The sequence below is a fragment of the Dicentrarchus labrax genome, unplaced genomic scaffold, assembly GCF_905237075.1.
Source record: "Dicentrarchus labrax unplaced genomic scaffold, dlabrax2021, whole genome shotgun sequence".
Lineage (NCBI taxonomy): Eukaryota > Metazoa > Chordata > Actinopteri > Moronidae > Dicentrarchus > Dicentrarchus labrax.
In genome coordinates, this window is record NW_026136712.1 from 13693812 (window position 1) to 13709162 (window position 15351).

At 38.7% G+C, this 15351-nt stretch overlaps 2 protein-coding genes across 2 annotated transcripts; one reads left to right on the forward strand and one right to left on the reverse strand.

Annotated features, from left to right (window-relative positions):
* Positions 1-3590: 3590 nt before the first annotated feature.
* LOC127373166 (endoplasmic reticulum protein SC65-like) lies at positions 3591-8203 on the reverse strand. Its single transcript, XM_051417353.1, has 7 exons — positions 6919-8203; positions 6310-6459; positions 5741-5912; positions 5206-5334; positions 4966-5111; positions 4565-4648; positions 3591-4258 (listed from the first exon to the last, which is right to left on the reverse strand). The coding sequence occupies exons 1-7, from the start codon at positions 7378-7380 to the stop codon at positions 4103-4105; spliced, it is 1299 nt and encodes a 432-aa protein (XP_051273313.1). The 5' UTR covers positions 7381-8203; the 3' UTR covers positions 3591-4102.
* A 130-nt stretch (positions 8204-8333) lies between these two features.
* fkbp10b (FKBP prolyl isomerase 10b) lies at positions 8334-15278 on the forward strand. The gene is made up of 10 exons (XM_051417345.1): positions 8334-8738; positions 9045-9190; positions 9899-10088; positions 10336-10481; positions 11333-11522; positions 11788-11933; positions 12556-12745; positions 12840-12982; positions 13270-13433; positions 14481-15278. The coding sequence occupies exons 1-10, from the start codon at positions 8542-8544 to the stop codon at positions 14673-14675; spliced, it is 1707 nt and encodes a 568-aa protein (XP_051273305.1). The 5' UTR covers positions 8334-8541; the 3' UTR covers positions 14676-15278.
* Positions 15279-15351: the final 73 nt, after the last annotated feature.

The window sequence follows — 15351 nt, forward strand, 5'->3', positions numbered from 1 at the left end:
ACTGGGTTAATTGTTAAGGTAATTTTTCACCTTTTAATTCATCTTTGCTGCACTGTCAGTTTATGTCAGATTCCTCAATGTTTTTCTCTTCCCTCTACCTCTTTATCTTCTCCTCCTCCTCATCTTCTTTCTCCACTTCCTTCCTCTTCTCTTTTCAGATCTTCGGGTGGTTGAGTCGTATCTCTGTGCTGTCCTGTCTACCTTACACTGTGTCCAGTCCGCTCTGAGGAGACAAAACAAAGATGTCTTCCACTTACGAACCCTCAGACCTTTTCTGTTTCCTTTTTTCTGATTTCATTGCTGTTCTCCTCCTGGAAAGTCAAATTATCAATTTTTTTTAACTGCGGTATTGAAGCCCTGAGAACACATTCCCACCAGATCTACACGGCTGTCAGGGATTGTCTGGTTACAAATGTCCAAGTAGTCGGTATCGCCTCTGTTTTTGTTTTTCCACCCAGGACACCCACACACACACACAGAGCCCTTAACTGAAGTGTGTTTTCAGTTTTCCCTTCCACTGGTTACAGCTGTTCTTCTGCCATATCGACTGTTATTATGCTTTTTACCCCTTTAAATGATTTCATGGAAGAAGGCAATGTACTTCTACTAGTCTGGACATTTTTGGGAAGCCTTCTGTTAATACACAGTTAACATATTTAACCTCATGGAGAACACAACCACCTCCTTTCAGTGGTGTGACTTTAACTGCAATAGAAGTGTATAAATATCACCAAATAGTGAATATTGACATTTTATCTGTCTAGATGAGGGTTATTTTTATGTGCTAGGCTTTTACATTCCACAGTAATAGCCATACTTTCTCCTTGTATGCTGCGTTTCATTATAAAACAGTAGTCCATCCTAAATCAATGCTTCTACATAATATGCATAAATGTATGAATGTATAGTTCAGGCCTGCAAGGAAGCTAGTTGTGTCTCTACTTTCCTGCCGCCAAGCAGGATAGATAGTTGCACATGTACACACCGAATGTTTTACCCCTGCTGTATGATATGTAATCCATATAACAACCAATATGCATACAAGTATGCTGAACATGGGTGCTGATGTACATAGTGTATCATAAGGTTGACCCATTTAGACAGCAGTGACTCACTGCCGCTCTGAACTGAAGCACAAGTCTGGAGAGAGAAGACTCTTCCTGCCTCTCAGCCTAAAACTGCTCATTTTGAAGATTTATCTAGCAAGAGAGGATTCAAATCTTTGCAGTTTGTACGATTCAGGGAAGTCTGAGCTCCTCTTGTGTGAGTGTTGTATGTTTCGTACATGCCTCGGAGAGATTTACAAGTTTCAAGCTGCAAAATTATGACCTAGATCACAGTTTGCAAGTGCAGATTTAACACAGGATCTCACTCTTATAGTATATAAATTATAATTTCTATGTGCTCAGTCAAGCTGAGGTAATAGAAGCAAAACATTCGATTGCTTTATAATATGCTTTATGTCAAAATGGCTCCAAGATAATTTAATTCTAACTGATTAGATCCATATAATAAGCAATAAATAATATATAATTACAAAAGTTAAAACAAACATTACAACATGTATTGTGAGAAACAAAGAGTCAAATTCTACGACTTTTATGTGCATCACTCTCCATTTATCCTCTCTGGACATCAGTCTTCAATCAGGTTTAAAAGTTGTCCTCCTGTGGTTGTTAGTTATATACAAAGACTGCTGGAGAAGCTTCGTTTCACCAATAACATGATGACAATCTGTGCAGTTGCACGGGTGCCAGAAGAGATAGTCCAAGTTACACTGCCAGCCAACCTACAGTAGCATTAAAGAAATATGTTGACATTTTGAGTGGAAGTCGGGTTGATCAATAAAAAGGCTAAATGACATTCCTAATTGACAAAAATTAGCAGTTAGTCATAGAAACAGTTTTTTTTTTTAGACAAGCTGCTAACTTTATTCAGGTGAAGTTAATAATTTCTCAGAATTTGTCAACACAGACTAAATTTAAAATGTCAATCCATCCCTGTAAACATACTTGAACTCTTTATTCCTTATACACACTGTATCAAATCTAATACTCAAGGACAGACTTGGCCGAAAGCTCAGGTCACACTGTGTTTACTGCCACTGTTTGTGATCACACGTCGTAGTTTGATTCATCAAAGGATCTTGGCGCAATTCGCACATGGAAGTCAGCATTGTTTAGTCTTACAGAAGGGTAACCAGTATTAGCTTTCAATGTAAATACTCATATTACTGTATATTATAAAAATAAATATTAAAACATATCTGAATAACTGACTGTGTGTTCCATTGGACGTGTGTGTGCTGTTTAAGTAGTAGTTCTCTCCTCTTTCTGTTAGTTCTTCTAATTTGTTGGAGGTTTGTTATGTGTGTTGGCTGTTAGTGTCAGCTTATGGAAATGAGGTTGATATTTTTTTTTTAAATTTTTTTTATTTGTTTCTATGAAATGAGGTACAGATATCCCTGGTAGGTCCAGTAAGATAAAACATGCCACAACTTTTCTCCAGTGCGCCCTGCTTTATTCACTAATGCCAAAACCTGAGGGGTTTTCCTCACATACAACACATTGATCTGTTGTGATCAATATGTCACTATTGATACATTGTGTACAAAACTTTAGTCAACTTTTTTCCTTAAAAATACTACTTACTTATCTCCTTGTCCTTTTTTATATACAAAAAAAAAAAAACATCTAACATAACAATCAACTTTTCACATTATTCTCTAACAAATACACTTTTTCATCGATAGCACCCAGAGGATGAAATATAAAAACTCTGATCCCCTAATTTTTCATCTAGCGCCATGAATAGCCAATATTTTTAATTAAATAGCCAAATATCTGCAAAGCTTCAGATGTACTTTGAGCATCACAAAGCTGTTAGCATAGACTCATAAGATCTGTTTTCATAATGTTCAACGAGCTTGAGTTGCACTGAGCAATTTCTTTTTCATTAAAATGTAATTTTCCCAATAATATAATCACATTAACATTTTAATTAATTCCCTGCTTACATAGCAATTATTATGGCATTGTCACAGTTAACTACAAAAATGAATATAATGATAATCTGGTGATGTTACAAAATATTCAATATATTAACAGACTTCTGCCATATGTGAAAAGTGTATGTATGGAGAAGAGTTTGATAATGTATATGAAGCAATTATGAAATGCTCATGTTTTGTGAATATAGTAAATCCACAACTGTAATATTTGTAAAAATATGAAACTTTTATTACTTTATTAGGAAATGTATTTGCATTACATTAATGGTAAATTATGATGTTTACAGCTCTCATTTTAAAGCCATTTATAAATGTTACTAAAATACTAAATAACATGTGTATATCTAAGAATCAGTGCTACTATAATAACAGATATAAAGTACAGTAGTGGTTATCAGTATAAACCTGTGGTGGTGAAGAGTTTGTATTTCGTCCTACTTTGATTTGTAAATATTTTTAAATACTCGCAGGAAGTCAGTGATGCTCCTGCGTGTTTGTTGAGGACTGAATTAAATCTGTGTGTCTGTACCTTTTACATAACAACAGGTCTGAGCACAGACAACATTTCTCTGTCAATCAATACAATCAAACGTTTTTTTAATATAAGTACAAAGAAGAAGTTTTCCATACAGACGTATTAATCATAGCAGTTCAGGGGTTAAACATACTTTTTAATAAAGTAATATACTGTATGTAACAATTAACAGCTCAAAGATAAAGACTAGTAAATACAGTGATAGCTTTATGTAGTTCTTAACTTTATTGTCATTAAGCTAAGTCATGAATCAATGCTTAGACCTTTAAGTAGGTGACATGCACACTATGATATTCATCATTGACTGTAATATACAGTATTTTACTCAATCTAGACAATAAAATGTTGACTCTAGTGAGGAAGTAGGAACTAGTAGGAAAGTGAAAACAGTTATTGACTTTCTTTTATTTCTTAAAAACAGAGTAGATGAATATAAACAAGGATAATTAAACCACACTGTGTGTAAAACTACCTTATTTATCTGACTAATGACTCTAAAATGACCGACTAATTAAGGATATAAATGACATATTTAGATCTACTGCTGTGTAAAATCCTCACTCTCGGCTCTCTTCAGACTCCCCAGTGTCTCCTTTGCCCTTCGGCTGGCTCCAGTCAGCATAGATGGATTCCTCGTAGTCTCCCATCCCTTCAAACTCCACATCGGGAGACTCAGAGGCCAAAAGTGCAGCTTCCTCTGGTCCAAGAAAATCCTCAAATAACAAAACAAGAATTATTTTTGACGACATTTAGAGGTGTTTTTGAACCCATAAATGTTTAATACAGATTGCATCACACTCTGTAGATGACTACATAAGGAACTACAAATCAATATTTTTAAAGGATTTCTCTTGATAACATTTAAGTTTTCTATATTCCAACATTTAACAAACAACTTTTTGTTTTCACATCACTGAAGAGCGACTGAAAGTAATTCTGTCTTAAATAGCTTCAACGTTTCTTCTTCCTGATGTTTTGGGAAACCACATGTGCTTGTTGTTTGTTGCTTTTAATCTCACCTCATCGTCCAACTGAGAGTACTTCTCTGCTAATGTCAGCATCTGCTTTTGAGCGAGCGTCTGGTTATAGTGTTTGAGAGCCTCCTGTGTAAATAGGAACAGATCAACAACACACGACAGGAGTGTGAGAAGAACAAACTAATCATCTGCACCCGTTCCAGTTTCTGCTTCAGATCAGCTGAGAACCAAGTGGTTGGTTAGTGGCTTCCAGCAGATACAGTATTTCTATTAATTACTGATGGAGCATAATAAACAATTGGGTTGAACTGCTTATTTCTCCTTTAACTCTACAGTACTGACATTTTCATGCTTGTTTTGGCATCTTTTTATGTATTTATTTGTATTTTCAGACAGTTGAGACAGATTACAGATTTGATAGTGATATCTGGTTTCCCTCTCACCATCCTGGGTGTGAAGTGGTCGGACTGAAGGCCCCACTGTTCACTGTAGGCTTTATAATACACCAGATTCTGCTTCATGACCTGGTCTTCGGGTTCAAAAAGGAAGTAGCTGTATGCACAGGGCACCGCGCTGCGGCCCTCGTTCACTGGTCAGAGAGAAAAACCAGCAGATACACAGATGAATGTTGTTGAGGAATATTATTCAGTGATGGAAAGCTCAGTTGGCGACAGTAAACTTACACTTGTAATAGGCGTATTGGAGGTAGTGGTAAATAGTGGCCACAAATTTCACCACAAAATATCCCCCAACATTAGGCATCAAGTGTTCTTCACACTTCAGCTTACACTGTAATACGTCAGTGTAGACATCTGTGGAAGAGCAGAGCAGAGATTATAAAGACTCTCTTGTGTTTTCAGTTTCTCCTACATGCTTGGAAAGACGGAAGACGGTGAGGTGAGGGGGTTGTAATCTGCAATTACACTGCTAGATGCCACTAAATCCTACGCTCTGGTCTTTCAGGTGAAAGTACTGTTATATTATTGTGAAAGTACTCCATTACAAATAAAAGTTCTGCATTCAAATTTATCCATCTTTCTGAAAACAGTCAATTTCTTGTTAAAGGATGAATTTAAGGTGATTATACACTAATAAAAACATATATTTCTGACAATAGATCATCCTAAATGTTGCACACTGGACCTTTTAAGCCTGTTTTATGTGTGATGCTCTGTAGTAGTAGTGTTATCTGTTCATGTCAGCCATTTTTAAACTAACCTGCCACGACTGCGTAGAAATCACTGTCTGGTGAAAGTTGAACGATCCCTTCACAGTCTGCCTGACAGATGTCGTACTCATGCAGATAGAGCCTCAGCGTTTCCTCCATGTATTCAACACTGCCGCTGTAGTCACCTGAATTGATGAGATTTACTCCTCTTAGGAAGGAGGGCTGGAGAGGAAATGATTGATACTCAGGAAACAGCTGGCAGGAGAGGAAGAGTCTCATGGGAACAGTTCTTTTCAGTCTTTCATTACTCGAGCAGTGGTGTTGACAAAGGAACCCTTTGTTGTACAGCTTTTTAATGATTGACAACAAATGAATTTAAAATGTCTGTACAGTTGAAAACGCAGTGATCTAGAGAGGGAGTGGGATGTTTTTTTGCACTTTAATGTGACTATTTTGTTGGATACTTTTGGTACTATTTCATTCCACTTTTTCATTTCAGAAACTGATTTGGATTTGTTGTTTTTTGTTGCTGTTGATGTCGTATTTAACTGTAACTCTATCACGCTGTGTATACTATACAGATATGTTTTATAAAGTACAGAGACTAGCGTGTCCTCACCTCATATGGTTGTTCTTCGTGGTCTGTGAGGTAGCCGCTCAGGTTGTACTGGCTCTTGTACTCTTCCATCAGTAGATGCATCTCCTGGTCCTCAGGGTTCTTCTGGAGGAAGGTGTAGGCACATGGGATAGCCCTCTGCAGGTCATTCAACTGGGGGGTACAGAATTACCTCACAATTACCTTGTTAGGAAGATGGTTGATAAGTGATGCAGATTTTAGCAAAAAAAAAAAAAAAAAACATTCTATTTGTTAATGGTTATTTTGCCTTTGTGTCAGGTATCTCCAAGTCACAACTGAGGATGCAGTCTTCAACCTTTGCCTAGATTTTATTTTTTTGTTTTATTTATAACTGTAATCCCTATTTATTCTATTGATCTGCAGCCAGCTGAATTTTAATGAAACTGTACCATTGCTCATTTCCAAGAGCCGCTGGCATACTAGAACCAAACTTTCAAATCCACTTGTTTAATGGAACAACTCAGATCTCAATAAAGACATGTTAGAGTAAAGAGGATGTTTATAAGCCCTTTTAAAGTTGAACATGTTTGATTGGTACTAATGAAATCATGGCTGTGATGTGTTGATGTGAAGTGTCCCACAGTGTCTCACCCTGGAGTGCGCAAAGTGCAGATATCTGTACGGAGATCTTCTTCTGAAGTCCTCCAGGATCTCTCTGCCGGGGGGAGGCAGCTGCAGCGCGGGGAAATGCGCCCTGCACTTCTTCTGACAGGACGCCCTCATCATAACGAGCCAGTAGACGCGGAGGTCCCGGCTTCCTGTGAACGACGGTTCTTCATGTTTGCTGCTGTTACAGAGCAGCACGCAGTATCTCACGCTGTCTTTAAGAAGCCGGTGCAAACGCAAACTCAGTTCCAAGTATTTGATCGATTCCGTCCACTTCTCTGCTGCGTAATGATCCAAAGCCAATCCATACGCAGTGTTGAGGGGCATGAGCTCCTCTTTGGGGAAATTTTTGAATTTGTAGTTTTCATATTGTGCGGCTGTCATAAAAACAAAGGTCAAACAAAGCAACGCCAACAATGCGTCTCCTTTTGCGCAAAACACAACCATGATAAGATGATATCCAACATATTAGTTCGCTTCTTCTGTCCTCTGCTGCTGGTAACTCTCTCTGTCTGTGTGGGGGTCTGCTGAAGTGCTTAGGGGTCTGTGGGAATTCCGGGATTGGGCCTTTCAGAGGTTAATGTCTCGGGTTTCTCAGTGCAGGCCTACAGCTGTCACATGCGTTTCTTTATTTGGCACAAGAATAATAGTCGTGCGTAAAAGTTAGTGTTTCTGTTTGTATCCTGTTTGTTCTGGTGTTGTCCGTTGCTCACACGTGAATAAATAAAATGAGATGGATAAAAACTGCATGACAAAGGAAATTCTTTCGGGTTTTAGGACATAATATTTATGTGGTCTGTGGTGTAAATTTGCGGATCAGAAGGTTTATTTTATTTTCGACAGTAGAGGTTTTGCCCAAAACAGTTTGGGATAATTTGACCTAGTTGTTCTCTTAGTCATTCACTGAGGTGCCCTGGGGATATTGGGCAGGAAAACGAATTCCTTCCCAGACTTGACCTGGCATGTTTATCCCTCTTTTGACGTTTCGTCGCCTCTTTTCACAGCATTAATGAAAAAGCTTCAACTTTGGGGGCTCTCGGGCCACTTTACGGCTCCGAGACGCTGATCCAGAGAGGCGGACCTCTTTGCGGTCTGCAGCTGTACAGTGGTGATGAAGAATCAAACCAAACAGAACAATAGCGACTTTTCTTTCAAAATAAAAGCGGAAATTGCCCATTTTAAAAAGGACTGTCTCGCTTATTTTATTTCTAAGGTGGGAGAATATTGAAGTTATATCATATCTTCTTTAATTTCCTTTATTCGTGTCGTTTCAGCTACAAAACCTCCCATCTAGTTTGATGTTCTTTTATTTTCTAAAGGAAGTACCAAGTGATCTTTTCTCATTGTTGTTAACTTGCTATGGGGCGCTTCCCCCTCCCAACTCCGACATTCCTTCCCTCTGGTAACAAACTCTGCTCACCAACCTGGAGATTGTCCACGTTTACAGCATTCACTCCGCTGCCCTGCTCCACATCTGCAGCCTCGGCCCTCTGCAGAAATTGCGCACACGATCGTAGGCCTCAAATTTACCCATTTTCCGGCATTTAAAAAAAAAAAATTAGAATTAGATTTGAATCCCTTTAAATTATTTGACGTGATTCTGCAAAGATGTTTTCTTGCTGCGTTGTCGTTTTCCTCCTCACTGCGTGGTCTTCCGTGGAGTGCAACCCCAGTCCAGTGTTAGGAGATGTAGTCGTGGACAGATACTCCATCCCCGAAGTCTGTGCCAGAGAATCGAAAACTGGAGATTACGTTCGCTATCACTATAACGCAACATTTATCGACGGGAAAACATTTGATTCGAGGTAAGTTTATCCGCATTATGCGAACTTTTCTGAATGCATTTATTTGAAGTTTTGTGTCTTTGCTTTCAAAGTTGGTCATTATTCTGCAGAGGCCATAAAATCGGATGCTAAGTTTGGTTAGGGTTTAGAAGCAGTGTCATTTCAGAAAAGTAAAAAAAAGCAAAAAACTTAAGATTTATATGTCGAAATAAGTTTGCAATAGTATAATAATAAACATCTAGATGCATGTCCTAAAGATGCAGTCCTTCTTTCTCCAGAGTTTACGTCGTTTTGTCTGTTTTTAAACTTTTTGCTTCCTTCACACAGCCATGAGAGAGGAGACGCCAAGGTGGGCCTGCTGGGGGAGGGCCGCCTCCTCGCTGGCATTGACAAAGGTCTGCAGGGCATGTGTGTGAATGAGCGCAGAAAGATCACGGTCCCACCTCACCTGGCCTATGGGGACGCCGGTGCAGGTAAATGGAAATGTCTTGAAATTCTTTAAAAAATGAAGACCAATGAATGAGATGATTTAGTTTCTGGTAGATTTGTCAGACTAATCAGGAGTTAACATCTGAGATTTCAGGTTGGCCCCAGACCCTCAGGGGGAAGGTTTTGTGGTGTCTATGTGGCACTTACTTTGTGGTTATTTGTTTAAAGGACCAGTGTGAAGGATTTAGTGGCATCTAGTGGTGAAGTTGCAGATTGCAATTAACTGAACACCTCTCACGTCTGTATTTGATGACCTGGGAAGGAGAATGATCTGTGAAGTGTGTAGGAGGAACTAAAGGAGGGTGCCAAACTTGCAAAAAAAACAAAAATCTAGAGCCAGTGTTTGGTTTGTCCGTTTTGGGCTACTATAGAAACATGGCGGTTCAACATGGACTCCATGGAAGGTAACAAGCAGCATCTGTAGATAAAAACATCTTATTTAAAGGTAACAAAAACAAAATGTTTCCTATATTCAGGTGTTTATACACTAATGAAAACATACCTATGAATATTATATTTCTCCCAATAGATCCTCCTAAATGTCACACACTGGACCTTTAAGGTCTCATTCCACAGAGGCCTTCAATTGGAACGGGTGTGGATTATAGTTCTTCTGAATAGTTCTGAACACTTTAGTCTTTACTGTCTTTACTGTGTAAATCTATCTAACCGTCCTCCAACCACATTTGCAGGGGATGTGATTCCTCCAGAAACCACCCTGGTGTTTGACATCCATCTGTTGGATCTGTGGAACAAAGCCGACCTAGTTGTTACCAAAACCATCACCACTCCCAAAGACTGCAAGCGGTCTGTGATGCGCACTGACTTTGTGCGCTACCATTTCAACGGCACTCTGCTCGACGGCAGCGTCTTTGACTCGAGGTGAATTCTTGGCGTGGACGACTGTTGGCGTTTGGTAGAAAGGTTTCCTGTCCAAAGTGATCTTGTGCTGACTTTTGCATGAAACAGTACAGAAAGTGATTAGCAATTGCAGCCTTAAAAAAATGTAAATAAACAGTGAATAAGCTTAATGTCATTCTTATGTGAAGCCCTGTCCAAATGACAGCTCTTGTGTGTCATCCAGGTATGTTGTGTGTTTTGACTTTGCGCTTGTATGAGCCCTACGTAGCTACACAAGGAAGCAGACCCATGACTCCTTAGTGGGTGAGGGTTGGCTGATTAAGGGCATGGATGAAGGCCTGCTGGGCATGTGTGTGGGAGAAATCAGAAATATCATCATCCCACCCTTCAAAGCCTACGGAGAAAAAGGATCAGGTGAGTACAAATGACATCAGAAGAGAGAGAGAGTAATTGAGGGTCAAACTAAAGGGGCTGGGGAAAAAAAAGAGGTGATTGTTTACATTTGAATCCCTAAAATAACATCTTCTCAATAAAATGCATATACACAGATATACAAATACTTTTTCTTCATGGAACTTAAACCAGTTCTCCAGTCTGGAGTTGTTGTTTTATTACTAATGCTATAATGTTTATAGGAACTGGTCCCTGTTTGTTTACATGTACAAGAGGCTCATGTACGTGAACATGGATGTAAACATTGCACAACAAAAAGTTGGCAAATTATGATTGAGGGAGGAAATGCATTCATCATGTTTGGGAGGATATACAGTTTGTTTGGAGGTGACGAACTGAGAATGTAAACATAACTTTTTTTATGTACAAGAAAACTCCACAGTTAGAAAAACAGTAAACTAAGGCTGAAGATAAGCAAAATAATCCCATAAACTGCTGATTTAGAAATATAACAAGTAATAATACAGCATGCTCGTACACTGTAATGAGCAGGGATTTTCCCCCAATATTTTAATTTATATATTTTATCATTTCCAGTTATACTTAATCAGCTAAAGGACCTGTGTGTAGGATTTTGTGGTATCTAGGTGGTGTAGTTGCAGATTGCAGCTCTCTGGCATCACTGTTCACTTCCAAGCATCCAACAAGATCCGACTAGTAATTGATAGGTCATATAAATCTGGTCAAAACAATATATTAAAAAAATCACCAAAATAAAACTCCCCTCTTTATAAAACCACTTTTCTTTTATGTTAATGTTGCCAGATGTTGGTAGGTGTATGGTCTGAAATTCTCCACCCTTTGATCACCAGGTACAGAGATTCCCTCCCAGGCAACCCTTGTGTTTGATGTCCTGTTGGTGGACATTCACAACCCAAAGGATAACATCACTGTTGACAACCAGGTGGTGCCTGAGTCATGCACACGCAGGTCTGTGGTTGGGGATTACATCCGGTATCACTACAACGGTACCTTCCTGAACGGAGGCACCTTTGACACCAGGTGAGCTCAGGTCACACTGCAGTTATAATGCATCATTTGGGGGATTATTCTGCTGCTTGTTCTCTGTTGTGTCTTTTCTTTCGGTTTATTGTGGGTATATAGAGAACCTAATTCCTGAGAACTGTAATCATAAACATGCAATCCTATTTTTAAACCCTTCTCTAAATGTCAACCCATCAGTTCAGTAGAATTTCCCTTTAAGTATAATTCTAGTAAAAGCTACCCTTCTGGAAATTAAACCGTGCTCGTCTGTTACTGCCAACAGCTACCAGAGGAATAGCACATACAACACCTACATCGGTATGGGGTATGTGATTGCAGGCATGGATCTGGCCCTGCTGGGAGTCTGCATTGGAGAGAGGAGGAGAGTCATCATCCCCCCACACCTGGCGTATGGAGAGCAAGGAGCAGGTAAGTCGCTGTTACTGTCAGACTGAATTGATTTAAAATTGATTTAATACAATCAGTGTTGACACAGAGTTAAGGTTCTGGAAAAATAACCCATTAGCATTTTGGTGTAGAATATAAACCAAATAGATAATGACCAAAAGATATAGAGAGGACATCTTACAGTGAAGTAATATGAATATATATATATGACATATTTTTAGTTATTGTTCAGTAAAGATAGGTGCTAAAATGATTAGATAATTGACTCAGATCATTCATTTAATTCAAACATTTACTGGTTGGAAAATCTAAATGTGACTATAAATTAAATACCTTTTGGATTTTGGACTGTTCGTCGGACAAAACAAACTATTTAATGTCACTTTGGGAAACTGATCGGCGTTTCTTTTACAGTGTTATAGACTGAAAGATTAACTGAAGAATTAATTGAGAGATTAAACTATAATGTGTTGGCCTGATAATCAGATAACATAACCCAGGTCACAGTCACATATTTTCATGGTCACAGGTTGTGTATAAAGTTAAAAACACTGATGTTAAATGAGGTTATAAGCAGATCTCAGTGTATCTGAACTGTGAGTTACCATAATGATTAAATATCGTCTATGTGTGGTCTTTCCAGGTGACGTCATCCCCCCTTCAGCTGTCGTGGTGTTCGACATTCACGTCATCGACTTCCACAACCCCAACGACACAGTGGAGATAAAGATCAACTACAGACCCGAGGACTGTAACGAGACCACCGGGGAGAACGACCTCGTCCGCTACCACTACAACTGCACCCTGGTGGACGGCACGCCGCTCTTCTCTTCGTGAGTCACACCGGACGTCCTGTATTTATTTTGGATCGATAAAAATAAACAATCAATTACCACTTTTAAATTTGATTTCAACCCCCGTTCCCAGACACGACTATGACAACCTTCAGGATGCGGTGCTGGGGGCGGACAAGGTGATCGACGGTCTGGACCAGGGCTTGCGAGGCATGTGCGTGGGAGAGAAGAGGTTGGTGACGGTGCCTCCTCACCTCGGCCACGGAGAAAAAGGAGGTGAGACTCCCGCTTTGTCTCATAACAACCGAGAGCATGAGACACTACCACACTGTACTCTTTATTCTTTATCAGGAGCAAGATGGGTTGCTTTATTGTCAAAGAAATAACTCCTCTGATTTATGATTCTCCAATAATTCTAATCAATCTACAATTAAAACATTTGAACAGTTTTTTGAAGTTATGTTAATTCTGATGTCAGACTTTAGAAGTCGGGTAGTTCTACATATGCACAAGTACACTTCCCAAAGATACTAACAGTGTTTTTCTCACTTTTTATCCGTCAGCCACTGGTGTGCCGAGCAGTGCTGTGTTGGTCTTTGATATTGAACTGGTGAGCTTTGAGAAGGGAGTGCCACCTGGTTACCTGTTTGTGTGGCTCCAGGACACTCCTGCAGACCTGTTCGAAGCCCTGGACACCAACAAGAACAAAGAGGTGCCTGAGGAGGAGGTATGTTACTGCTGACGGTGAAACCAACACCTACATTATTTCACATGGCCGTACCACTGTGTTAAAATACTCCATTACGAGTCCTCCATTTATAATTTGACTGAAGTAAAAATACAAAAGTATTAGTGGAAAAATTAACTGTAAAAATACTTCTTATGCAGAAAAGTATTCATTATATACATTATATTTTTGATTTATTATCTTTAATTGATGCTTTCATGTGTAGTATAATTTTACTATTGTTGTTGGTCGAGGTTACAAACAAATATTTTACAAGATGAACACATTTCTTGTATGTAAAATCAATAATTTGACTTATTTGAGTTGTGTAGTATTTCTGATCTTTTTATGTAAATCTAAAAAGTAAATATTAACTACACTACACATAGAGATGTAATGGAGTAAAAAGTAAAACATTTTGTATAAAGCAGTATGTATTAAGTACTTTTACAGAAGTAAAGGTACTTAAATGTATACTAAAGTACAGTACTTGAGTAAAATTGGTGGAGCCTATGATTAAACCCACTAAGATTTGAAAATAGAAACTTTGGCTCCATCTGGGGGTCATACCAAGAATGATTCTGCTGTTTGTTTCATTGATTTACAAAAACATATCATACTTAATATGATATCAGAATAATTTAAGAGAGAGATTAAAAGTACATTCTTGACCTTAGAAACATCCTGAAAGGTCCATCTAGTGGCCATTCTGGAGCTTTCAATCACATTACATGATCTTCCATCTTGCTTGAAGAGAGAATGTTTAGTCAGCCATTTAAAAGACATAAAAGTTGTACGGTTGAGCCCCTTTACAGACATGCACCCCTTTAACGTGTCAGTCTAAACTAAGTGAAAAGATCACTGATTATGAACAATAGTAAAATATTAGGCTGTCACTGACTCTTCATCACATGATGACGAGTTAATTCCATGACCTCCTGTGGACACAACCGGTGAGACAGTGTTTTCTCACTGCTAACATCTCAGACCTATCACTGGAAAAGTCTCGTTCAACCTTTTTAACTTTTATCTCTCGACACACTCTAGTTCGGCGAGTTCATCAAGCTGCAGGTGGCAGAGGGCAAAGGTCGCGTTAAGCCCGGACTGATCATGGAGCAGGTTATTGCCGACATGTTCAACAACCAGGACCGAAATAAAGATGGAGTGATCACGGCCGAAGAACTCAAACTGAAGGTAGAGGAGGACAAGGAAAGGGAAGCGGCGAGGCATGAGGAGTTGTGATGAGGACAAATGTTTTCATTCTCTCAGGGATGAACCCCGGCATCTTAAAAACAAGCAACAAGAGACTTTTCCTATACGCCATCATGGTTTATTACTTTCTGTACCACAATGACAAGAAAATAGTGCAAATGGTCTTTTTGTGGAGTTTTGTGTTTTATGTTTGATTTTGATTATTGCATTTCAGAAAAAACAAACAAGCACCTTTTTTTTATTTTTCCCTGAAAGTCACATTGATTAAAATGTTTTTAAGAAAAAGACAATTTCATTTTTTTTTCTAGGACGTATCCCAGCTAAAGAAATCGTCTGACACAACTGTACCTGTATTTATGACAGAAAGAGATTAGCACCAATATATTAATTAACTGTTGTTAGAGGCTGATATCACCTTTAAAAAAAGAATGTTTTTTAAAGCTGCATTTTTGGTGCGAGATACAGAGTTGCAACATTTCTCAAAGTTACACTTAATGGAGAAGTGCGCCAATTTGACAAGTCTTGTAAACCAGTCGTTTTACGGGTTTTGTCTCCAAACAAAGTGTTGGAGGTTGAGTTGCATTGTAGGAAGAAGTGTGGAATAAAAAAGATGATATGTCTTGTTCTCCTGAATCGATTTTGATACATTTTAGTGCAACACTAAATTGACGGAGTAACAAAAACATAATACTATACCCAACATTAC

Coding starts and splice junctions, on each gene's coding strand:
- fkbp10b (XM_051417345.1), top strand. CDS start 8,542: ATGTTTTCTTGCTGCGTTGTCGTTTTCCTCCTCACTGCGTGGTCTTCC. Junction 9,191..9,898: donor CTATGGGGACGCCGGTGCAG/GTAAATGGAAAT, acceptor CCACATTTGCAG/GGGATGTGATTCCTCCAGAA. Junction 12,983..13,269: donor CGGCCACGGAGAAAAAGGAG/GTGAGACTCCCG, acceptor TTTATCCGTCAG/CCACTGGTGTGCCGAGCAGT.
- LOC127373166 (XM_051417353.1), bottom strand. CDS start 7,380: ATGGTTGTGTTTTGCGCAAAAGGAGACGCATTGTTGGCGTTGCTTTGT. Junction 5,335..5,740: donor TTTCTACGCAGTCGTGGCAG/GTTAGTTTAAAA, acceptor GCTCTTCCACAG/ATGTCTACACTGACGTATTA. Junction 4,649..4,965: donor ACCACTTCACACCCAGGATG/GTGAGAGGGAAA, acceptor CTATTTACACAG/GAGGCTCTCAAACACTATAA.